General features: G+C 40.1%; 1 protein-coding gene and 1 non-coding gene across 2 annotated transcripts; one reads left to right on the plus strand and one right to left on the minus strand.

The window, feature by feature from the left end:
* Positions 1 to 548: 548 nt before the first annotated feature.
* On the minus strand, positions 549 to 1,775 carry LOC130975471 (uncharacterized). The gene has a single exon (XM_057900265.1). The coding sequence runs from the start codon at positions 1,773 to 1,775 to the stop codon at positions 549 to 551; it is 1,227 nt and encodes a 408-aa protein (XP_057756248.1).
* Positions 1,776 to 25,806: 24,031 nt separating this feature from the next.
* On the plus strand, positions 25,807 to 25,914 carry LOC130977269 (small nucleolar RNA R71). The gene has a single exon (XR_009084969.1). It is a non-coding gene; the product is annotated as a small nucleolar RNA R71 (small nucleolar RNA).
* Positions 25,915 to 26,293: the final 379 nt, after the last annotated feature.

Genomic DNA, 26,293 nt, shown 5'->3' on the forward strand with positions numbered 1-26,293 from the left:
TGACCAATAATCAAGTAATCCAACTTTCATAAAATTGTCACCAAAATAAGTGTGTGATCACATAACAACATACACTAACAAAATACCAAAAGTGAAAATCATAACTACTCACGAATTCCTACTACATGAATTAGAATTCCTAATCAAAGTCTTCTTCAAAATACCAAAAGCGAAAGTCATAACTTCTCATGAAATTCCTAATACATGAATTAGAATTCCTAATTAACCAAAGTCTTTTTGTACTTCATGCGAAGATATAAAAACTTCTTGTATCATTGCAAGGTAAATTGTTTTGACCTATGCCCTGCAAAATAAAAAACACAAATGAACAAAGACAAATGAAAAATGGATGATGCAGTAAACTTCAGCCCACTAATTTTTCTAACAATCAGATTTGACATCAAACTTAATTTTTGTAACATAAAAAGCGTTCTAACAATTAGATTTAATTTTGCTACATATATCCACTAATCTGCACAAGGATTCTGAAAATATCCTTTATATTTGATATCAAACAACCAACTTATTATTCAATAAATAAATCTGATTTATAGCATCAATAAAAACGTGATACAATCATATGTTTCGACACCTGACTCCCATAATTCTTTTAATTCTTCAATCAACGGTTGAAGATAGATATCAATGTCATTTCCCGGTGATTGTGGTCCAGGAATGAGTAAAGATAGCATAAAATAATCAGGCTTCATGCTCATCCAAGGGGGTAGATTATACACCATCAGAACAACAGGCCATGTACTATGTGTACTGCTCAAAGTTCGGAATGGATTGAATCCGTCGCTTGCTAATCCAAGTCTCACATTACGAGGCTCCTTTGCAAAATCTTCATGTCGATTGTCAAATTCTTTCCAAGATTGACCATTGGCAGGATGCCTTAAGGACCCATCTTTAACACGCTCATTGTGATGCCAAGACATAGCTTCGACAGTTCTTGTGCACATAAAAAGCCGTTGAAGTCTGGGAATCAAAGGGAAATGCCTTAGAGTTTTCGCAGCAACTTTGCGAGGCTTTCTAGATGAGGTAACATCATCCTCTTCTTCATGATGCTCAATATAACGGGATATTCCACAGACATGACAAGATGAGTCATTCTTATACCCGTTCCGATACAACATGCAGTCATTGCGACATGCATCGATCTTTTGGTAGTCAAGACCCAAGTTCTTCACCATATTCTTGGTTTTATCAAAAGAAATAGGAATATTCAAATATGGCATTGCTTCTTTCAATAATTCCAAGAGAGAAGTAAATGACGCATTACTCCAACCATGCAAGCATTTTAACAAGTAAAGACAAATGGCAAAGGATAATCTTGTGAATCCTTTGCACCCGGGGTATAGTTCTTGGCTTGCCTCGTCTACCAATTTATAAAATTCCTTTGCACATTCGTTAGGCCCCATGTTTTGTCCGTCAACTTGTGTATTATCTCGAAATTTATCACGTAACAACTCATCAATGTTATCATTGCAGTTATATTCACCGCCTATGTCACTGTCAATATCCATAGCAAAAAGTGATTCCCCATGATTAAACCACCGCCTATAACGTTTTACAAAACCGTGACATATTAGATGATCATATATGTCATCTCTCTTTAACCAAAATATATTACAACATTTTGCACAAGGGCATTGAATTTCTTCCCCTTGAGGAACTCCCTTTGATGAGAAAGCAAAGTGTAAAAATCTTTCTACACCAACTTGATATTCTTTCTCATGACGTGGTGTATCCATCCAGTCTTTTGACATATCCATCGAAAACCTATATATTTCACGTAGATAGCTAAGTTTCTAAATTGAAGTCCTTATTGTTTGTCTCACTAACTGCAAATCTAGCTTCCTACTTAACTAAGAGACAATATTGTGCAAGCCTCGAAAATACTTTGAAGGCATTAGACATAAAATAACAGAGAAAATTGAATTTTAGCAATGCTTAAAGAAGTGCCTAAAGTGATGAGTGCCTCAGGAAAGCACCAAGTTGCACGCATGACATCAATAACAAATTAATATATGTATTTAAATTTGCATAAACCAACCTTAATTACTGTCTTAATCCATTCCACAACAGCAACAAAATGGTAGCACAGCAGAAGTTGAATTAGAGAGGTAGCAACGTCAGCGAACAGCTACTCAGCAGCAGCAGATTATCATATTACCACAGGAACAGCAGAACAAAGAAGTGGCAATAGTAGTGGATAGATAACTATCGAAAGCCTGAACAAAAATAGACTAAGACTGAACAAAGAAGTGGCAATAGTAGTGGATAGATAACAAAAATAGCCTGAACAATAGACAATATAATAATAGTGCATGATTGAGAAATGCAAATACAAATTCAAATGGCTGTTCAGAATTTCAGATTATATTAGATAATGGCAGCATAATGCAAGCATCAGAAACCACATCAAAGTAGGGACACAATGTTTTCTATCACAAACAAATGAATAACCTCAATCTCTTAGAATTATCAAAAATCCTTCTCATTGAAAACATCAATTTAATTTCTATTTACTTTCAGATATCCAATGTTTTAGGCCACAGTCCCATGTGCTTTTGTACAATGTGAAATTAATTTAATTATTTACTTAATAGTGAAAAGAAAATGAAAAATAAGATCATGAATAATTGTTGCAAAAGAATCCAAGTGCAATTACATGATCACACAACAAAATCAGAATGAGCTAAACCGGATTAATCAAACAGAAATAAAATCAAACGAGATGAAAGGGGAACCTGGGAAGCAGAAAATTGGAGCAGAGGAAGGGAAGGGAAAACAGTAAAATCAGTAGCAGCCAATGATTAAGGATGTAATGAGCATGAATGCATAATAAGCACAAAGAATTGCAACAAGGAAACGAGTTGCTAACACATGGCACGAAGCAGCAACACTTATTAAACAACAGCAGTAAATAGCATGTTTCCTAGGTTCAAGCAAGTAGCAAACAGAATTCATATGACTTAACCAGTTCCACAATCTGAAATCATTGCAGTTCATATAATATGGACAAAGCAACAAGCAGAGCAGAACTCAGCAACAACAAACCAAGAAAAATTAATGAAACAGTAACACTTCCTCATCATCTATTTTGGACAATGAAAAAAAAATACAACAAACAGCAATCACAAGTCCTGAAATCAACACCAAAATAGCACAATAAACAAGTTCATCCAGGGCAGCTTTCAGAGGAAAGACAAATTCTTTCCGAACAGCAGCAGTAAACAAAACAAAACCTACATCCACTAACCAGTCCAGATTCTCTAACCACCTAATTCAACTAAACTAAATTAGTTGAACTAAACAAGCTAAATAGAATGAGCTAAACCAGATTAATCAAACAGAAATAAAATCAAATGAGATGAAAGGGGAACCTGGGAAGCAGGGAATTGGAGCAGGGGAAGGGAAGGGAAAATAGTAAAATCAGCAGCAGCCAATGATTAAGGATGTAATGAGCATGAATGCATAATTAGCACAAAGAAACGCAACAAGGAAACGAGTTGCTAACACATGGCACGAAACAGCAACACTTATTAAACAGCAGCAGTAAATAGCATGTTTCCCGGGTTCAAGCAAGCAGCAAACAGAATTCATATGACTTAACCAGTTCCACAAACGGAAATCATTGCAGTTCATATAATATGGACCAAGCAACAAGTAGAGCAGAACTCAGCAACAACAAACCAAGAAAAATTAATGAAACAGTTACACTTCCACATTATCTATTTTGGACAATGAAAAAAAATACAACAAACAGCAATCACAAGTCCAGAATTCAACACCAAAACAGCACAATAAACAAGTTCATCCAGGGCAGCTTTCAGAGGAAAGATAAATTCATTCCGAACAGCAGTAGTAAACAAAACAAAACCTACATCCACTAACTAGTCCAGATTCTCTAACCACCTAATTCAACTAAACTAAATTAGTTGAACTAAACAAGCTAAACAGAATGAGCTAAACTAGATTAATCAAACAGAAATAAAATCAAATGAGATGAAAGGGGAACCTGGGAAGCAGGGAATTGGAGCAGGGGAAGGGAAGGGAAAACAATAAAACAGGGTCTAGTAGTGGCTCTTAACAGAATCTTGGACAAGTGCCCCGAGAGTGCCATGCTGAAAAAGAATAAAGGTAACTAATTAGTTCAAATAAACGACATCATATCAAGTGTTGATAAGTAAGATGATTGTATGATTATCTTAAAATTCATTCACGAAGTCACAGTCCACCAATAGAAATGACATCATATAAAGTCAGTAACTTAAAACCTCTTCAGGGGAAAGCTAATAATAAAGAAAGCCATTAGTGGTGAAAATATTTTTTAGGCAAAAGGCAAAAAACAGTGAGAATTAATGGAATACCAAAACCAGCAAGAAAACACACTTTTTATGTGACTTCAGCATCTTTCATCAGAAGCGAGTTTTTATGCAAAGTGGAGAGAAGAATCCAAAATAAAATACAATTGACGCTAATAAGTGAGTGATGTTAGTCCCTTAAAATGAGCACGGGAGTTTCAACCATATCATCTCACAGACGCACACACACACTGGCACATATAATCACTTAACAAGCATCAAGCGGAGAATTAAAAAGAAATAAAAAAAATGCTAAGATGTTGGTCTTAACAATGCAACTGTTTTAGGCTCCAGGCCACCATTGTATTATTCAAGACACACAAACAAAGTGATGATGAAATAATGCTCATTCATCATCGTCCATACAAATTAAGTAATACTCTTAACTTAAAAAACACCGATCCACCAAATAAAATTAAAATTAAAATAACTAGTTTAAAATAAAAATTAAAAACATCAATTTAATGTACTTAAATAATGAGATTAATATTTGGTTCTAGTCAACTTCTATAATTCCATTTATCAGCATAAAATATGGTTTTGACTTCAATCATTCACAACTGCACAAGGAAGAAGATAGATTTTACTCTTTCTGACACCAACACGAGTAAATTACAGAAGCCTTGTGTCTCACGTGGCTGAGACATTTCATTCATCATAATCAGCATTCATCATAGTAGGAAAAAGTTCATGGAATCCATTATTACACGCGAACAACATATATCATAGGCCGATTTCTTTAAAATTGGAGTCAAAATTGTTGTTTTAATTTTATCTATCATATTAAGCCATAAAAATCACATTTCTAATTTTCTAAAATAAATTTAAATTATGGGTTAATTAGTCATTAATTAACCGAGTTTTACAGACGTTGAGGGTTATTCCTGATGTGGTACTGGCTGTAATTGTTTTCTGATTATATTTGCCTTGTATCGCTTGATGGCGGTAATTGATTTTGTTTTGAGATTGAGTTTTGATGGTGATTTGATTTAATTTAGGCTGGAGGCTGTAACAAGATTTGATTATATGTAGGGTCGGAGGCTGTAATTAATTATATTGTGTGATACTAATTGAGTTTTGAAATTCTTTTAACTAAAGAAGTGGACTTTGAATTTTGGATAATTAATTGTTAATGATTTGGATAGATTCATAGGACGAGTGATAATTACTGCAGCTGAAATTAATTCTTTATTTTATATGTATCCTCTTACGACAATTCTTAAAAACCGTCTACTGAGAACCAGCAAGGACGATGTTCTCACCCCCTGCAAATTTTCCTTTTCAGGACAGACGAAGACTCTAAACCTGGGTCACTGAAAAGGTGAAAGATTTGAGGTAAGAACAAACCACACGTTTTCAGTAGGGATTGAAAATGCCGTAAAAATAATGAATTCAATGCAAATAATTAACTTACTTAGTAAAACTATTTTGTTAATCCTTTGAAAATACTTTTATCTCTACTTCAGATAAATAATTATTTTTCTTTAGATTTCTTAACTCAAAACAGATTTTAATCACAAAATTAGTCATATTTCAACCACAACATCTCATAATCAACTACGGTCCTAGGCCTAAGCAACTCAATCAACCACTAATTCATCACAATCCAACCAATTTTCAGCCACAAACACAAGTAAGAAGGTTCAAACACAATCAAGTAGTTATATCAAATAGAACAATTAGCAATTAAACGTAACTATTCACATAGGCAAACCAATTATAATATGCACACCCAAACAATGTCATATAAATGCATATGATACATGCCTGTTCCTAATGCAGGCCATGAGCTCATGTGTCGGTTGCCTACCCACTCCCGACATTACCTGGGCACGAGTCCTAGATATGTCTTTCCAGATGCATATAGTGTGCTTATAAGTCGTACGGCTAGGCCGCATACAGTGTGACTTTCTAAATCAATAAGCGTACATCTGAAAAATAGTTCTCAGTGTGTGGGCGTCCCCACTTTACATTTGGCACTAAGGCCCAATCAATATCACATCTGCTCTCCTGTGGAAGACATTTCATTAATTTAATATATTTTTTAATCTTTGTTCTCTGCTCTCCTGTGGCAGAGATCCTTTTAGTTCATATATTCTTTAAATTCTTGTTCCCTGCTCTCCTGTGGCAGAGATTCCTTTTCTTAAAAAAACCGAGTTCAAAACAACACTTAAAACAAAATCCCTCCTTACAAAATTGGATTTAAAACATGATATTTTTCTTATTAAATCGAGTTTAAAAAAATAAAACACACCTTTTCTCAACTAAATAAATCTCAAATAATTTAATTTTTTAAAACCAAATCTTTTAAAATAACTTTTCAAATAAAACTTCAGATTTTATAAAATTTCGGTAGCACTTCTCCTAAAACTCGGGTTTAGCCACCCTTTTCGGATTCCAACTGAACCATTTTCAACCTCTTTTCAATTAAGAAATCAAATACATATTCATCAAATTCAGTCACAAACACAACTCAAATTCATCATTCACTCATTCCAAACAATCTTAAATTATTTACAAATACCCACTAGACTTCCATGGCATTCATAGTTTAAAACAGTTAATTTCAAAATAAAATCTCCTACATTCGTACGGAACCAAAATCCTCGAAAGTTTCGAAAAAGCTTTCTGATTGAGCTGCTGAAGAAGAAAGCGTCAGAAATCGTTTGTGCTTCCTAGAACTCCAGTTAGCCAAACTCAAAGAAAAGAAGAGCTACGTCACCGTCAATTTTTACCAGACAAAAATAATGCTAACGCGTAAAAGATGAGGATACGAACATTTTTACCAGATTAAATTTTTTATTGAAATTATGGAGTTTAAAGAAATTGAAGTAGAAAGGTATAAGGGTTCCACGGCTTTCTCTATCACTCTCGGTCAGTATCTTCTCACCGTGCAAGAACATGAAATCCAAAGAAGCTAGATGATAATGATTAATGTGATAAGAAAGGGTTAGGTGTCATGGTTATTGAATGGAAAGGAAACGTGTAGTAATATATATATATATATATATATATATATATATATATATATATATATATATATATATATATATAAAAGCCTTATTTAGTTCTTTATTTCTTACTTTTTGTTTTCTTAGTGAAACCGTTGAAGGTAATAATAATAATAATAATAATAATAATAATAATAATAATAATAATAATAATAATAATAATAATAATAATATATGTATTTTTTTGAAATATCTTATTATAATAATAAAAATAATTTAAAAATTTTAATAGATTTTAAACTCAAACTATCATAAAATTTATTTTAATTACTGTTCATACCCTGGGTCGAGCTGTCCGACCCGGAATGTTCTACAGACAAAGCGACCGACCTCTTCTCAAAGATCTCGACCAAGTCACAGGAATGCCCAAACAAAGGGCCCAAATAGAGGAACACGTCTCAAATCCAAGGGCAGCCCAAAGCCCAGAGAGATAAAGGCGGTTCCCTTAAAGATGACCTCACTTAAAAATAAGATAAAGATAAGATAAGATAACTAACTTATCTTATCCACAGAAGGTCACATCTCACCATTATAAATACACTGGAGCACCCAGGTATAACTCATACACTGATTCTACTCAATGCCTATTTAATACCCTTGCTAACTTAAGCATCGGAGTCCCTTGCAGGTAGCCCCCACCCTCCGGGGACGAAGGATCAGCACCACTACCAAGTCCAACAAGTCGGACACATCAGCTCCGGCCGCCGTACACCTACCGGACATGTCGGTTCCGACCAACACAGACGATCTCATCCAAGATCGGCCTACAGTTTCAGGTAACCCTCGGAACATTGGCGCCATTGCCGGGAAACCTGGAAGTCATCCCATTAACATGGCGGATAACCATGACAACGACCACGATTCAGGTTTGGAAGATAGAACGCCGCATAAAAACGCGGACACGATACTCAAGGATACTCCAGAAACCAACAGAGACAAAAATTCATCAAATCCAGGAGTAATAGAAGCACTTCAAAATCGATTGGAGCAACTTGAGAAAGAAGCCCAACATCGACGTGAAAAAGAAGGAGATCTACGCCGGGAAATAAGGCAGCGCCGAGAATTAGAAGATAAGCTTATAAAACTCGAAGCTGATCTCAAAACTAAAGCTACTCGACCATTCACAGAGGATAGCTCTCATAAAGATCAAGATCCATTCACCAGAGAAATTATGAAAACCAAATTCCAAAAGATTTCAAGCTTCTGGATATGACTCTATATGACGGCACCTCGGATCCCAACCATCATCTCAGCAACTTCAGAAGTAGAATGTACCTCACTGATGCCTCAGATGCAGTTCGTTGCAAAGCCTTTCCAACAACTCTAACCAAGACAGCCATCAAATGGTTCGACAACCTACCTCCGAAATCCATCTCGAGTTTCGACGACCTGGCCAAGAAGTTCCTGGCCCGATTCTCCATACAAAAGGATAAAGCCAAACACGCACCTAGCTTACTAGGGATCAAGCAAGGAGATCGAGAGAGCCTTCGCAACTACATGGAAAGATTCAACAAAACATGCATGGACATACAAAATCTTCCCACAGAAGCTGCCATTATGAGCCTCATAAATGGCCTACGAGAAGGACCATTTAGCCAATCTATATCAAAGAGATACCCGACATCCTTAGACGAAGTACAAGAACGGGCACAAAAATACATCAACATGGAGGAAAACTCTCGACTTAGCGAAACCTCAAGGTTCGGTTCTGCCTACCGAGATAAAGAATCCAAGAAAAAGAAAGATCGCTCCGGAGAGAAAATCAAAAAATATCATAACTATACTCCTCTTAGGGTATCCTTGATAGATGTTTACAAAGAAGTCTGCCATACAGAGAAAATCCCTCCAGCTCGGCCACTTAAAGGTAAAAGCGGAGTAGGAAATCGGAATGAATACTGTGAATATCACTGACTTCGAGGGCATTCCACCAATGAATGCTTCGATTTGAAAAACATCATAGAAAAACTAGTAAGAGAAGGAAAACTAGATCGATTTTTGGCTAATCGGGATGACGAACCAAGAAAAAGAAGAAGGGATGAGGATGTTGGACGATCTGAACGATCACCTCGCACACCGGAAAGACACGTTCACGTAATACACGGCGGATTTGCTGGAGGAGGAATCCCCAAATCATCTCGCAAGTGACACCTCAAAGAGGTATACCACGTCGAAGGAAAAAAGGAAGCCCCAGACATCCCAGCAATCACGTTTACCAAGAAAGACGCATCCGGAATCATCTCGGGACATGACGACCCCATAGTCATTACAATCATACTGGCAAACGCCAACCTTCACCATACACTAATTGACCAGGGAAGCTCTGCCGACATTTTATTCAAAACTGCCTTCGACAAACTCGGTCTAGAAGAAAAAGAGCTAAGAGCGTACCCGAACAGCCTGTTCGGACTAGGAGATGCCCCAGTTCAACCGCTGGGATATGTATCGCTGTATACAACCTTCAGAAAGGGGAACCAATCCAGAACACTCAAGATAGACTACATCGTGGTCGACGTAAGCTCAGCCTACAATGCCTTAATAGGTCGGACAACGTTAAATCAACTCGGTGCAATAGTTTCAACTCCATATCTATGTATGAAATTCCCAACTGCGGAAGGGATAGCTACAATAAAGGCAGATCAAAAGATGGCATGTCGCTGTTATAACGAAAGCCTAAACTTTCGAGGTGAAGGAGGAGAGTTCCACACAATCGAGCTCGGTGGAGTTCAGAGGCGAGAAGAACTCCGACCACAACCCGAAGGAGAAGTAGAAAGAATCCAGATCGGAGACACCTCGGATAAAACAACTAATATTGGCATGATCCTAAAAGGAGACATAAAGGAATCACTAATACGGTTTCTACGAGATAATGTTGATCTCTTCGCATGGAAAGCTGCCGACATGCCAGGTATTGATCCCGAACTAATGAGCCACAAATTGGCAGTCTATTCGGGATCCCGGCCGGTACAACAAAGACAAAAACTTAGACCAGAACGAGCTCAGGCTGTAGAAGAACAAGTACAAGCGCTACTTGAGGCCGGGTTTATAAGGGAAGTCAAATATCCACTATGGCTAGCAAACATCGTCTTGGTGAAAAAGTCAAATGGGAAGTGGCGAATGTGCACCGACTACACCTACCTCAACAAAGCCTGCCCAAAAGACCCCTACCCACTCCCAAGCATCGACGCTCTAGTGGACGCTTCATCAGGATATAAGTATCTCTCATTCATGGACGCATATTCAGGGTACAATCAAATCCCCATGTATCCACCAGATCAAGAAAAAACCTCGTTCCTAACAACCGAAAGCAAACTACTGTTATATAGTGATGCCTTTTGGTCTCAAGAACGCAGGAGCTACTTATCAAAGGCTAATGAATAAAGTTTTCTCAGATCACATCAGAAAAATCATGGAAGTATATGTAGACGATATGTTGATAAAGACACAAAGCGAAGATACATTGTTATCCGACCTGACTCAAGTGTTTTACACCATCAGGAAACACAACATGCGGCTCAATCCCACAAAATACACCTTCGCAGTAGAAGCCGGCAAATTCTTGGGCTTCATGCTCACACAAAGGGGGATTGAAGCAAATCCAGACAAGTGTCGAGCCATACTCAACATGAAGAGCCTAACCTGTATCAAAGAAGTACAACAACTCAACGGGAGGTTGGCCGCTCTATCCCGATTCTTTGCAGGAGCTGCGATAAGATCTCTTCCCTTCTATGCTACTTTAAGAAAGGGAAAACAGTTCGAATGGACGACAGAATGTGAGCAAGCCTTCCTAAACTTCAAGGAGTTCTTAGGACAGCCACCTATCCTATCTCGGCCACGAGAAGGAGAACCGCTCATATTATACCTCGCAGTAGAGAGCCGGGCAATAGCCTCAGCACTAGTCAGAGAAGACGAACATGGGCAAAAACCTGTCTACTTCGTTAGCAAAGCACTACAGGGATCCGAGCTGAACTACCAGAAAATAGAAAAGTTTGCCTACGCCTTGATCCTCACATCCCGGCGGCTTCACCCATATTTCCAAGCGCATACCATTAAAGTTCGAACCAACCAACCCATAAAAAGGGATATTGCAGAAAATAGATCTAGCAGGAAGAATCCTACAATGGGCAATCGAGTTGTCCGAATTCGACCTCCAATACGAGGTGCGTACAGCAATCAAATCGCAACATCTGGCCGAATTTATCACAGAATTTACAGACATCCCGGAAATCCCCATAGAATGGAACATATACGTAGACGGATCCTCGAATAAAACAGGAAGCGGTGCGGGTGTGATACTTGAAAGCAACCAAGGAACTCAACTTGGGCTCTCCCTTAAATTTGGATTTCCGACCTCAAACAACCAGGCAGAATATGAAGCACTATTAGCTGGTCTGAAGCTGGCTAGGGAGGTTGGAGCTCGGAAACTCAACATTTACAGCGACTCACAAGTCATCACCTCACAAATAACAGGAAGCTACCAAGCCAAAGATCCGACCATGAAAAAATATTTGGATAAAACCAAAGAACAGCTCAGACAACTCGGGGAATATAGGATCCACCACATACCTCGTGAGCAAAATGCCCGAGCTGACGCCCTTTCAAAATTAGCCCGCACCAAACTAGGGGGCAACAACAGAAGCCTCATTCAGGAGGTATTACAGAACTCGTCAATAGCAGAAGAAGAAAGAATCCTAGCCATAATAGGTCGGGATCAAGGATGGATGACCCCCATAATAAACTACCTCAAAACAGAAGAACTCCCTACAAATGAAAAGGAGGCAAAGAGGCTGAAAAGGGAGGCACAATACTACACTATCATAAACAACACGGTGTACAAAAAAGGGATATCAACACCTTTACTAAAATGCGTACCAACTTCCAACACAAAGGAAGTCTTGGAGGAAGTACACAGCGGCATTTGTGGTAATCATTTCGGAGCGCAAGCTCTCACCAAAAAGATACTCCGGGCGGGATTCTATTGGCCAACTCTACAAAAGGAGGCTACAGAATTTGTAAGGACATGTCCACCATGCCAGAAGCATGCCAACTTTCACATTGCCCCACCAGAAAAGCTCATCAGCGTGACCTCACCCTGGCCATTTGCGAAATGGGGACTCGACCTTCTCGGACCCTTCCCACAGGGATCGGGACAAGTAAAATTCCTCATAGTAGGAGTAGACTATTTCACAAAATGGATCGAGGCAGAACCCCTAGCCAACGCCACCGCTCAAAAAAGTCAAAAATTCCTATATAGGAACATTATTACGAGGTTTGGGGTACCATACTCCTTCACCACAGACAACGGTACCCAATTTACAGAGGCAGGCTTCAGAAAACTGGTGGCCGACTTGAACATAAAACACCAGTTCACCTCCGTCGAACACCCCCAAGCCAATGGACAAGCCGAAGTGGCCAACAAAGTCATATTGGCCGGGTTAAAGCGGAGGCTACAAGAAGCAAAGGGAGCTTAGGCCGAGGAACTTCCACAGGTCCTATGGGCATATCGAACAACCCCCCATTCCACTACAAACGAATCACCATTCCGACTAGCATACGGAGCGGAGGCAATGATTCCAATAGAAATCGAAGAAGGATCTCTCCGAGTAGTCCACTAACGAGCAAACTCCCAACTTTAGAGAGAAGAGCTCGACTTGTTACCCGAAATCCAAGAAAGAGCTCGGATTAGGGAAGAAGCCCTAAAGCGACGAATGGCTTCCAGATATAATCAAAAGGTAGTGCCGAGAAGTTTTGCAGAGAATGATCTCATCCTAATCAGAAATGACATTGGAACAACTCGACTCGGAGAAGGAAAGCTGGCAGCAAACTGGAAAGGACCCTATCGAGTCATTGAAGTACTGGGGAAGGGCTACTACAGACTGTCCGAGCTTGATGGACGAGAGCTTCCCCGATCATGGCACGCCTGCAACCTAAGAAGGTACTACAGTTAGAAAAGGTAAATGATCTCACTAAATGGATGCGCTCTTTTTCCTGAAAAGGTTTTTTAATGAGGCACCATATCGAGACCTAGATCGTACCCGACTTAAAGCGACAAGGAAATTCCCACATATATATATTTGCATTTTTTCTTTGAATAAAGTTTATTTAGATATTCTACAAGATTCCAAGACGCATTAATCTGAAATATTCATCGTCCGATTATAAAGCAACAGGTCAGCAGAAAGTGAAAAACAAATTCACTGCGACCACGATAAAGACAATCGTCCGATAAAGGTGAAAACGCGATTCACCCAAAAGACGATCTAAAGACGCCAACCATTTTCTACAAATCGGCAAAGATGAACATAGAATAATGTAAGAAGTTATCGAAAGCAATCAAAAAAAAGAACCTGACGAGGTCTTACCGATAGCTAATATAATAACTTAAAAGACTGGCCGACGTTCAGAAATCGGACCAAGTCAACCCAAGTTATAAGTAAACCCTGGAAAAAGGTCTGGCCAACCCTATTAAAGAGGATTACTTTAACTTAGAAGGGCTTGACATACCAAAGTCAGCCCAAAACTAAAAAGTTATACAAGTAGTCCCTGAAAGAGATCTGACAAAGATCCAAAAAAGAGGACTACGAAAAATAACTTAAAGGAGATCGACAAAACCAAGTCGGACTCCTACCATTAAAAAAGTTATACAAGTAGTCCCTGAAAGAGATCTGACAAAGATCCAAAAAAGAGGACTACGAAAAATAACTTAAAGGAGACCGACATAATCAGGCCAGACTCCTACCATTAAAAAAGTTATACAAGTAGTCCCTAAAAGAGATCTGACAAAGATCCAAAAAAGAGGACTACGAAAAATAACTTAAAGGAGACCGACATAACCAAATCGGACTCTTACCACTAAAAAGTTATCAACATAATCCCTGAAAAAGACCGAGTAAAAGCCCAGAAAAGGGGATCACAAAAATAACTTTTGAGGGGGACCAACGTAAAGAAATCGGTCATAAGGCGCTAAAAATACAAAAAGAGCGAGGAAACCGAGAAACAAGTCAGACCCCCCACAGGAACGGCCTCAAAAGGATCCAAGCTACAAACGATAAAGCACGCAAACAACCTAAAGAGGCCAGAACAGCAAAATTTCAACAGATATCATGCATAATACGATAAAAGCTTCAAGAGATCACCACAAAACCAACCTCAGAAGCTACTTTTGTTTTTCAAAAAAGAGTTGCAAGACAGACAACTAGAAGCGTCAAACAAAACAAAGTTCAAAAGCCCACAAACCGGGCTATTTACACAAAATATCTAGAAAAAGATCAGCTAAAGATCGGGAGCTTTCTCGGCAGCATCAGTATGAGGAGAAGGAGGACGAGTCTGAAGGGGCACGGCATTTACGGTTCCATCATCCCGGTTCAGAATCTGGTAATCCGGATCAGATGTAACGGGAGGAACAGAGGAGGTCAACACCTTAAGAGAAGGCACTAGGGGAGGATCAGTCTCTTCATCATCTTGGTCATCAGGGACAATCTTACCATCTCTCACGACATTATCCAGGCTGATGAGAGTCAAGTCGGCATCAGGAGCAACAACCCGGAACTGCTCCATCAGGTTTTCGGAGGCAGCAGTTACGCTACCCATAAGGTGACCCTGAAGCTCACCATAATTAACCCGAGCTGTTTCCAACTCCTCCCGAAGACGCATCAATTCCCTATAAGCCGAGACATAGCTATCCTTATGTTTCAAGGCCATGTCTTTGGCCAGCTTTAGAGAAGCAGCAAGGGCAATAGAGCTGGCCTTCTCACCCTCCAGTTCCTTCTCCACCTTGGCCAACTTCACCTCCAACTCCTCCTTCAGACCCTTGATTCGATCAAACTCTGACTTGGCCTCCTCCATAAAAGATTTGGTAGCATGAACCGGAATCCCCTGAATTGTTCGAAAAATAGCCGCACCCATGTGGGCCATCTTCACACTATTTTGGGTAATAAAATACAAATACTTTAAAAGAGACACGTCGTCCATGGAAAGCCCACCATAGGGGGCAATTTGCTGGTCAACAAATTCAATGGCATCAAAGACCGGAGCATCCAAGTTAAAGGGTTCGGATGTTTTTTGCTTTTTCAAAGGTGGGGCACCAGAAGCAGCAGCAGAAGTTTGAAGAGGATCGACCTGATGAAACTGGGGAGTAGGAATTACTTTCCTCGGCCCAAGGGAACTCGGCACAGGGGGCTTCAGGGGGACCTGTGAAGATCCCTCGCCGGCCACCTTGGCCGAGATGTTCAGAGCAGCAGTTGCCTTCTTTGCCCTTTTGAAGGCCTTTATAGAGTCGTTATTCTTTGACATCTCTACAAAACACAAAAACAGTCACGACAAAGAGTTACAAAAGAGGAAGAAAAAGGAAATAAGTACAGAAATAAGTCAGACAAATACCCAAAACAGTCCGAACCAAGGATGGGTCATTCAAAAACCTTTTTGTATCAAGATGGGGCGGTTTCCCCCATAGATCCTCAAGAACAACAACAAAAGCACGCTCAACATCATCAAGCATCTCCCAAGTATAACGAGACACTCTCACATCCCTCTGCCACTCTAGAGGGAAATAAGGCTCATCATTTTCGTCAAGAAAAAAGGGGCGGGCCCCCTCGACAACACGAACCTTAAAGAAGTAATTCTTGAAATCCTTAAAGGACTCATCATACATAGCAAAAACTTTGTGGCCCTGGGCGGACCTGAAGGAAACCCAGGAAGCCTTCTTTTTTGAAGAACCGCCAGGCTTGGCGGAAACAAACAAGTAAAGAAACAGAGTCTGGGAAGGTGTTACATCTAGTTCACAGCAGAGAAGTTGAAAAATTTTAATAAAACCCCAGGAATTGGGGTGAAGCTGGGATGGAGCAATATTACGACCACAACAGGTCGGTTTCAAAAGCAGTAAAAGGAAAAGTAACATTCAACTGGCTGAAAAAGTATTCATAGGCATAAAAGAAGGGACGCTCCCTCTCAATGGAAGTCGGAAAGCAAACCCTCTCATCAGAATCAGGAGCAACAAGCTCGTAATCCCCCTCGTGAGCATTGTTACCACAAATCCTATGACGCTTCCTCAGCTCTGTACAAAATTCAGCATCCACAACGGAAACACACAACAAAACAAGGGAGTCCAGCCAATCGGACATCCCCTCGGGAACTCTGGAAGACATCTCTACAATGTTATTGCGAGAAGACATGAGGCCAACTAAATCCTACAAGTAAGAAAAGAAAATGAGGTTACTACAAACATCTCGGACAAAGGGGAAAACAACTTTGTCAATACTTCTGAGGCAATGAAAAGCAAGAAAAGGAAAACCCCAAGACTCAAACCAAAAGTCTCGGGGCATCCTTTGGAGGCAGCAACAATGCAAGGTTTCCAGATCACATCCCAAGCATTTCTCAAAAAAGGATTCAAAACAACAAGCGCTTTTCATAAAAAAAAAAACACGGCAAATCATTACAGAGCCTACCAAACAAAACATTCCCAAAGCAACAAAGCATGGGACCATTAAAGACGCAACCTTTTTCGAAAAAGGATCAGACAGGAAGCAATCTCCAAAAAGTAAGAAACAGATACAGATCTTCTACCAATACCAAAAGCAACCAGAAAGCAACAGTAAAACCCCAGAAAGCCTCAACAGAAATTTTGAGAAAAACCACAAGAAGGAAGATAAGAAAAGCATATCACAACAACAAGTAAAAGATCGTTCTAAGATCCAAACTTTTGAACATGCAAAACCAGAACATTCACCAAAATTAAAGACGAAGCTACGGAAAAAGCAAGAAAAGCTAGTACCAACCTGGAAAAGAGCAGCAAGCTTCAAAGAGGGAAGACGAAATCTGGAAATGCCTTCTCACGAAGAATGCGCACAAAAGTAAATGTCGCAGGAACCAATGCAAGATCCAAGCGTCAGAGAACACCAAATGACGCCGCAACGAAAGGGAAACAGAAGTACAGAAGCAGAGAGTGGAGAGAACTGAGAAAAGAAGTTACGAAAGAGCAAAGGAGAGAAACCGTTTTCAGGTTTTTTCAAAATCCAAAGTAAAGAGCCTAGGAGAAACGGGGCAATTAATGCTCTAAATTAAAAGCATTAAACTCTCGCACGTTCCCAAAAAAGCGCCGGTGTAAAAGCGCGCGTCTTCTAGAGGAAACGTTCTAGAAGGAATCGACAAAATGCTTGAGTTCGGCTTCACCAAAGAAGGACCGAAGTCAAGGACTCGGCCTAAAAAAAGAAGACCGAGCTCAAGCAGTGGCACTGTTCATACCCTGGGTCGAGCTGTCCGACCCGGGATGTTCAACAGACAAAGCGACCAACCTCTTCAGGTCAGGACAACCCGACCTCTTCTCAAAGATCTCGACCAAGTCACAGGAAAGCCCAAACAAAGGGCCCAAATAGAGGAACACGTCCCAAATCCAAGGGCAGCCCAAAGCCCATAGAGATAAAGGCGGTTCCCTTAAAGATGACCTCACTTAAAGATAAGATAAAGATAAGATAAGATAACTAACTTATCTTATCCACAGAAGGTCACATCTCACCATTATAAATACACTGGAGCACCTAGGTATAACTCATACACTGATTCTACTCAATGCCTGTTTAATACCCTTGCTAACTTAAGCATCGGAGTCCCTTGCAGGTACCCCCCACCCTCCGGGGACGAAGGATCAGCACCACTACCAAGTCCAACAAGTCGGACACATCAGCTCCGGCCGCCGTACACCTACCGGACACGTCGGTTTCGACCAACACAGACGATCTCATCCAAGATCGGCCTACAGTTTCAAGTAACCCTCGGAACAATTACTTTTAGAAAAATAATATTCTTTAAATAAAACAATATATCATTATTTAAAGAGTACAAAAATTCGGAATGTTATATCCTAGCTATTTTACAAAAATTTTCGTTCTCGAAAATTAATTCAAAACAAAAGATATTTCATATCACTTATTTTTAAACACAATTAAAGAAGAAGCAAAAATATCTCAGCATATATATATATATACAACTTTCAAATACTTTGATATTCATATGGCATAAAGATATAAGAGTAAAAGTGTGGTTGTAAAACAAAAGTAACAAGGGAGGTTTGATACAAAAGATAACATGGTTTAATCATGTGATGGTAAGGCAAGACAACGAAAGGTTATAAAACATGCATGGGGTTAAAGCGACGTGCTTAACGTCCACACACTAATCTAATTTCAAGTCACTCAAAAAGATACAGGGTCTCAGAGAAAGGTCAAGCAACTCGGACAAGGTTCACAAAGATTTCAAGGATTTACTTTGATGCATTATGTAACACCCCACCATACAGAGTCTTATGCTTAAGTCATAATTCAGAGATGGTAAGGTATTACGACCTCTAAAATAAAAATTTAGTACGTATAATAGTATGAATGGTTGATTATAACTAGGAGCCTTTATAGAAAAAGGGGTAAACAAAAATCGCAACGTGAAAGCGCAACTTTCCGGTCGATAACGTAACGAACAAGGGTAAACCAACGCGAGATTATATATATACAAAAGAGTGTCAAAAACAGGAATATCAAGACTCAAAATCCGGCTGTGAAGATAACCGGTCCGAGCGTAGCAATATATACAAATGATAGAATAAGGAAAACCCCAAAGGAAACCCAAAGGGACACAAATACAGAAACCTATTCTCCAAAATCTCCCATAAGAGGAGTCATCACAGTTTGTATTATTTAATGGAGATAAAAGTATCTAAGCAAAACATATAAACCAAAACATAGTCCCGAGAACAAAGGATCTTCGCAAATCTAGAAGTCTCCAGCATGCCTCAGCGAGAAACCTCACGTCTTGCATCTGAAAACCACAAAATCTGCATGGGTGAGAACCAGAGGTCCCCAGCATGGTAACAGCTTCCACATATATAATACATAATAATAGAGGAAAGCCGAAGGCAATCCTAGAACTTCCTCTAGATAATTCAAAGCTTATAAACAAGCTAAACAATAAAGGCATCTGACTAAAGATTCTTCAGCCTAACTAATACTTCCCTTTCCAATTCCTTCACACCTCCCAACTACCAGCAGGAGTATAATGTAGCAAACACAGTTATATCAAACAAGGAATATACAAATAGGAACAATTAAGGCATTTAGACAATTAGCAAGTAATATGCAGTCAAATAGGTGGTCGGCGAAATTGTGAACTATACTTTTTCACAACTCTCATAATCCCTGGTAATGGCTCCAAAAACTTGGTGCGCTCAATACCATGGCATTACACAACTTCGCACAACTAACCAGCAAGTGCACTGGGTCGTCCAAGTAATAAAACCTTACGTGAGTAAGGGTCGATCCCACGGAGATTGTTAGTAATGAAGCAAGCTATGGTCATCTTGTAAATCTTAGTCAGGCAAACTCAAATGTATGATGATGAACGAAAATAACATAGAAGATAAAGATAGTGATACTTATGTATATCATTGGTGTAAGAGCTTCAGACAAGTGTATGAAGATGCCTTCCCTTCCGTCTCTCTGCTTTCCTACAGCCTTCATCCAATCCTTCTTACTCCTTTCCATGGCAAGCTCGTGTAAGGTCTCACTGTTGTCAGCAGCTACCTCCCATCCGCGCAGTGAAAGCTAATGCAAAGCACTCTGTCACAGTGCCGCCAATCACCGGTTTGGTTCCCTCCCCTACCGGAATAGAATCACTCTTTTGCGTCTGTCACTAACGCCCAGTAGGTTACAGGTTTGAAGCACGTCACAGTCATTCAATCATTGAATCCTACTCAGAACACCACAGACAAGGTTAGACCTTCCGGATTCTCTTGAATGCTGCCATCAGTTCTTGCCTATACCACGAAGACTCTGATCTCACGGAATGGCTGGCTCGTTTGTCAGGCGAGCACTCGGTTGTCAGGCGATCAACCATGCATCGTGCAATCAGGAATCCAAGAGATATTCACTAAAGCCTCGAATGCTTGTAGAACAAGAATGGTTGTCAGTCACCTTGTTCATAGGTTGAAGAACGAGTGATATCTTAGATAAAGAACAAGCGGAATTGAATGGAAGAACAATAGTAATTGCATTAATACTCGAGGTACAGCAGAGCTCCACACCCTTAATCTATGGTGTGTAGAAACTCCACCGTTGAAAATACATAAGCATAAGGTCTAGGCATGGCCGAATGGCCAGCCTCCCAAAGATCTAAGATAGCATAAAAGTGAAGATAGCTACCAAAGTCTCGATGCAAATACAATAGTAAAAGGTCCTACTTATAGATAACTAGTAGCCTAGGTGTACAAAGATGAGTAAATGACATAAAAATCCACTTCCGGGCCCATTTGGTGTGTGCTTGGGCTGAGCAATCAAGGAAATTCGTGTAGAGACCTTTTCTGGAGTTAAACGCCAGCTCCCATGCCAGTTTGGGCGTTTAACTCCAACTTTTATTCCTGTTCCGGCGTTTAACGCTGGAATTCCTGAGGCCGGATTGCTTCGCGGGTTTGGGCCATCAAATCTTGGACAAAGTATGGACTATTATATATTGCTGGAAAGCCCTAGATGTCTACTTTCCAACGCCGTTGAGAGCGCGCCAATTGGGCTTCTGTAGCTCCAGAAAATCCACTTCGAGTGCAGGGAGGTCAGAATCCAACAGCATCTGCAGTCCTTTTGGTCTCTGAATCAGATTTTTGCTCAGGTCCCTCAATTTCAGCCAGAAAATACCTGAAATCACAGAAAAACACACAAACTCATAGTAAAGTCCAGAAAAGTGAATTTTAAATAAAAACTAATAAAAATGTACTAAAATCTAACTAAAAGATATCAAAAACATACTAAAAACAATGCCAAAAAGTATACAAATTATCCGCTCATCACAACACCAAACTTAAACTGTTGCTTGTCCTCAAGCAACTGAAAATCAAATAAGATCAAAAGAAGAGAATATGCAATGAATTCCAAAAACATCTGTGAAGATCAGTATTAATTAGATGAGCGGGGCTTTTAACCTTCTGTCTCTGAACAGTTTTGGCATCTCAATCTATCCCTTGAAATTCAGAATGGTTGGCTTCTTTAGGAACTCAGAGTCCAGATAGTGTTAATGATTCTCCTAGTAAAGTATGATGATTCTTGAACATAGCTATTTATTGAGTCTTGGCTGTGGCCCAAAGCACTCTGTCTTCCAGTATTACCACCGGATACATACATGCCACAGACACATAATTGGGTGAACCTTTCAGATTGTGACTCAGCTTTGCTAAAGTCCCCAATTAGAGGTGTCCAGGGTTCTTAAGCACACTCTTATTTGCCTTGGATCACAACTTTATTTCTTTTCTTTTTCTTTCTTTTTTTTTTTTTTTTTCGATTTTTTTTTTTTCGGTTTTTTTTTTTTTTTTTTTTTTTTTTTTTTTTTGAATAGCTTTTTCTTGCTTCAAGAATCATTTTATTGATTTTTCAGATCCTCAGTAACATGTCTCCTTTTTCATCATTCTTTCAAGAGCCAACATTCATGAACCACAAATTCAAGATACATATGCACTGTTTACACATACATTCAGAGAGCAAAAATATTGCCACCACATCAAAATAATTAAACTATTATAAAATTCAAAATTCATGCAATTCTTCCTTTTTCAATTAAGCACATTTTTATTCAAGAAAGGTGATGGATTCATAGGACATTCATAACTTTAAGGCATAGACACTAAGACACTAATGATCATAAGACACAAACATGGATAACATAAAGCATAAAATTCGAAAAACAAAGGAATAAAGAACAAGGAAATCAAGGAATGGGTCCACCTTAGTGATGGCGGCTCTTCCTTGCTTTTGAAGGTCCTATGGAGTGCTTGAGCTCCTCAATGTCTCTTCCTTGTCTTTGTTGCTCCTCCCTCATGATTCTTTGATCTTCTCTAATTTCATGGAGGAGAATGGAGTGTTCTTGATGCTCCACCCTTAGTTGTCCCATGTTGGAACTTAATTCTCCTAGGGAGGTGTTTAGTTGCTCCCAATAGTTTTGTGGAGGAAAGTTCATCCCTTGAGGAATCTCAGGGATTTCTTGATGAGAGGGGTCTCTTGTGTATTCCATCCTTTTCTTGGTGATGGGCTTGTCCTCATCAATGGGGATATCTCCTTCTATGTCAACTCCAACTGAATAACAGAGGTGACAAATGAGGTGAGGAAAGGCTAACCTTGCCACAGTGGAGGTCTTGTCTGCCACTTTATAGAGTTCTTGAGCTATAACCTCATGAACCTCTATTTCCTCTCCAATCATGATACTATGGATCATGATGGCCCGGTCTATGGTAACTTCGGACCGGTTGCTAGTGGGAATGATTGAGCGTTGTAAGAACTCTAACCATCCTCTAGCCACGGGCTTGAGGTCATGCCTTCTCAATTGGACCGGCTTTCCTCTTGAATCTTGCTTCCATTGTGCGCCCTCTTCACATATGACTGTGAGGACTTGGTCCAACCTTTGATCAAAGTTGACCCTTCTAGTGAAAGGATGCTCATCTCCTTGCATCATAGGCAAGTTGAATGCCACCCTCACACTCTCCGGACTAAAATCCAAGTATTTCCCCCGAACCATAGTAAGATAATTCTTTGGATTCGGGTTCACACTTTGGTCATGGTTCTTTGTGATCCATGCATTGGCATAGAACTCTTGAACCATCAAGATTCCAACTTGTTGAATGGGGTTGGTGAGAACTTCCCAACCTCTTCTTTGGATCTCATGGCGGATCTCCGGATATTCACCCTTTTTGAGTAAAAAGGGGACTTCGGGGATCACCTTCTTCAAGGCCACAACTTCATAGAAGTGGTCTTGATGCACCTTTGAGAGGAATCTATCCATCTCCCATGACTCGGAGGTGGAAGCTTTTGCTTTCCCTTTCCTCTTTTTAGAGGTTTCTCCGGCCTTTGGTGCCATAATGGTTATGGAAAAACGAAAAAGCAACGCTTTTACCACACCAAACTTAAAATGTTTGCTCGTCCTCGAGCAAAAGAAGAAAGAAAGGAGTAGAAGAAGAAGAAATGAGGAAGAGGGGGAGGGTAGTGTGTTCGGCCAAAGGGGGAGAAGTGGTCTTTAGGTTGTGTGAAAATGAAGGGTTGAAGAAGGGTATTTATAGGAGAGAGGGGGGTAAAGGTTCGGCCATTTGAGGGTGGGTATGGGAGGGAAAGTGGTTTGAATTTGAAGGGTGAGGTTGGTGGGGTTTTATGAAGGATGGATGTGAGTGGTGAAGAGAAAGATGGGATTTGATAGGTGAGGGGTTTTTGGGGAAGAGGTGTTGAGGTGATTGGTGAATGGGGGAAGAAGAGAGAGAGTGATGGTAGGGTCCTGTGGGGTCCACAGATCCTGTAGTGTCAAGGAAAAGTCATCCCTGCACCAAATGGCATCAAAATCCACGTTTTGACCCATTTCTGGCGTTAAACGCCGGGCTGGTGCCCATTCCTGGCGTTTAACGCCAGGTTGTTGCCCTTTACTGGCGTTTAACGCCAGTCTGGTGCCCTTTTCTGGCGTTAAACGCCCAGAAAGGTGCCAGACTGGGCGTTAAACGCCCAACTGCTAGGCTGACTGGCGTTTGAACGCCAGCAGCATCTTCCTCCAGGGTGTGCTGTTTTTCTTCCTGTTTTTCATTTTGTTTTTGCTTTTTTCATTGTTTTTGTGACTTCTTATGATCATCAACCTACAAAAAAGATAAAATAACAAAAGAAAATAATTAATTATAAAACATTGGGTTGCCTCCCAACAAGCGCTTCTTTAGTGTCATTAGCTTGACAGAGGACTCCCATGGAGCCTCAGAAACACTCAGAACCTTGTTGAAACCTCCCAACACCAAACTTAGAGTTTGAATGTGGGGTTTCAACACCAAACTTAGATTTTGGTTGTGGCCTCCCAACACCAAACTTAGAGTTTGACTGTGGGGGCTCTGCTTGGCTCTGTTTTGAGAGAAGCTCTTCATGCTTCTTCTCCATGATGATAGAGGGATATCCTTGGGCCTTAAACACCATGGATTCTTCATTCACTTGAATGATCAACTCTCCTCTATCAACATCAATCACAGCCTTTGCTGTGGCTAGGAATGGTCTGCCAAGGATGATGGATTCATCCATGCACTTCCCAGTCTCTAGGACTATGAAATCAGTAGGAATGTAATGGTTTTCAACCTTAACCAGAACATCCTCTACAAGTCCATGGGCTTGTTTTCTTGAGTTGTCTGCCATTTCTAGTGAGATTTTTGCAGCTTGCACCTCAAAGATCCCTAATTTCTCCATTACAGAGAGGGGCATGAGGTTTACACTTGACCCTAAGTCACACAAGGCCTTCTTGAAGGTCATGGTGCCTATGGTACAAGGTATAGAAAACTTCCCAGGATCCTGCCTCTTTTGAGGCAATTTCTGCCTAGACAGGTCATCCAGTTCTTTGGTGAGCAAGGGAGGTTCATCTTCCCAAGTCTCATTTCCAAATAACTTGTCATTTAGCTTCATGATTGCTCCAAGGTATTTAGCAACTTGCTCTTCAGTGACATACTCATCCTCTTCAGAGGAAGAATACCCATCAGAGCTCATGAAAGGCAGTAGCAAGTCCAAGGGAATCTCTATGGTCTCAGTCTGAGCCTCAGATTCCCAAGGTTCCTCATTGGGGAACTCATTAGAGGCCAGTGGACGTCCAGTGAGGCCTTCCTCAGTGGCGTTCACTGCCTCTTCTTCCTCCCAGAATTCGGCCATGTTTATGGCTTTGCACTCTCCTTTTGGATTTTCTTCTGTATTACTTGGGAGAGTGCTAGGAGGGAGTTCAGTAACTTTCTTGCTCAGCTGACCCACTTGTCCTTCCAAATTTCTGATGGAGGACCTTGTTTCATTCATGAAACTTTGAGTGGTCTTTATTAGATCAGAGACCATTGTTGCTAAGTCAGAAGTATTCTGCTTAGAACTCTCTGTCTGTTGCTGAGAAGATGATGGAAAAGGCTTGCCATTGTTAAACCTGTTTCTTCCACCATTGTTATTGAAACCTTGTTGAGGTCTCTCGTGATTCTTCCATGAAAGATTTGGATGATTTCTCCATGAAGAATTATAGGTGTTACCATAGGGTTCTCCTAGGTAATTTACCTCTTCCATGGAAGGGTTCTCAGGATCATAAGCTTCTTCCTCAGATGAAGCTTCCTTAGTACTGTTTGGTGCATCTTGCATTCCAGACAGACTTTGAGAAATCAAATTGACTTGTTGTGTCAATATTTTATTCTGAGCCAATATGGCATTCAGAGTGTCAATCTCAAGAACTCCTTTCTTCTGACTAGTCCCATTGTTCACAGGATTTCTTTCAGAAGTGTACATGAATTGGTTATTTGCAACCATTTCAATCAGTTCTTGAGCTTCAGTAGGCGTCTTCTTCAGATGAAGAGATCCTCCTGCAGAGCTATCCAAGGACATCTTAGATAGTTCAGAGAGACCATCATAGAAAATACCTATGATGCTCCATTCAGAAAGCATGTCAGAAGGACATTTTCTGATTAATTGTTTGTATCTTTCCCAAGCTTCATAGAGGGATTCTCCATCCTTTTGTCTGAAGGTTTGGACTTCCACTCTAAGCTTACTCAATTTTTGAGGTGGAAAGAACTTTGCCAAGAAGGCATTGACTAGCTTTTCCCAAGAGTCCAGGCTTTCTTTAGGTTGAGAGTCCAACCATATTCTAGCTCTGTCTCTTACAGCAAAAGGGAATAGCATCAGTCTATAGACCTCAGGGTTAACCCCATTAGTCTTGACTGTGTCACAGATTTGCAAGAATTCAGCTAAGAACTGATGAGGATCTTCCATTGGAAGTCCATGGAACTTGCAATTCTGTTGCATTAGAGAAACTAATTGAGGCTTAAGCTCAAAGTTGTTTGCTCTAATGGCAGGGATAGAGATGCTTCTCCCCTAAAAGTCGGGAGTAGGTGCAGTAAAGTCACCCAGCACCTTCCTTGCATTGTTT

This window comes from Arachis stenosperma, chromosome 4 (assembly GCF_014773155.1).
Source record: "Arachis stenosperma cultivar V10309 chromosome 4, arast.V10309.gnm1.PFL2, whole genome shotgun sequence".
Lineage (NCBI taxonomy): Eukaryota > Viridiplantae > Streptophyta > Magnoliopsida > Fabales > Fabaceae > Arachis > Arachis stenosperma.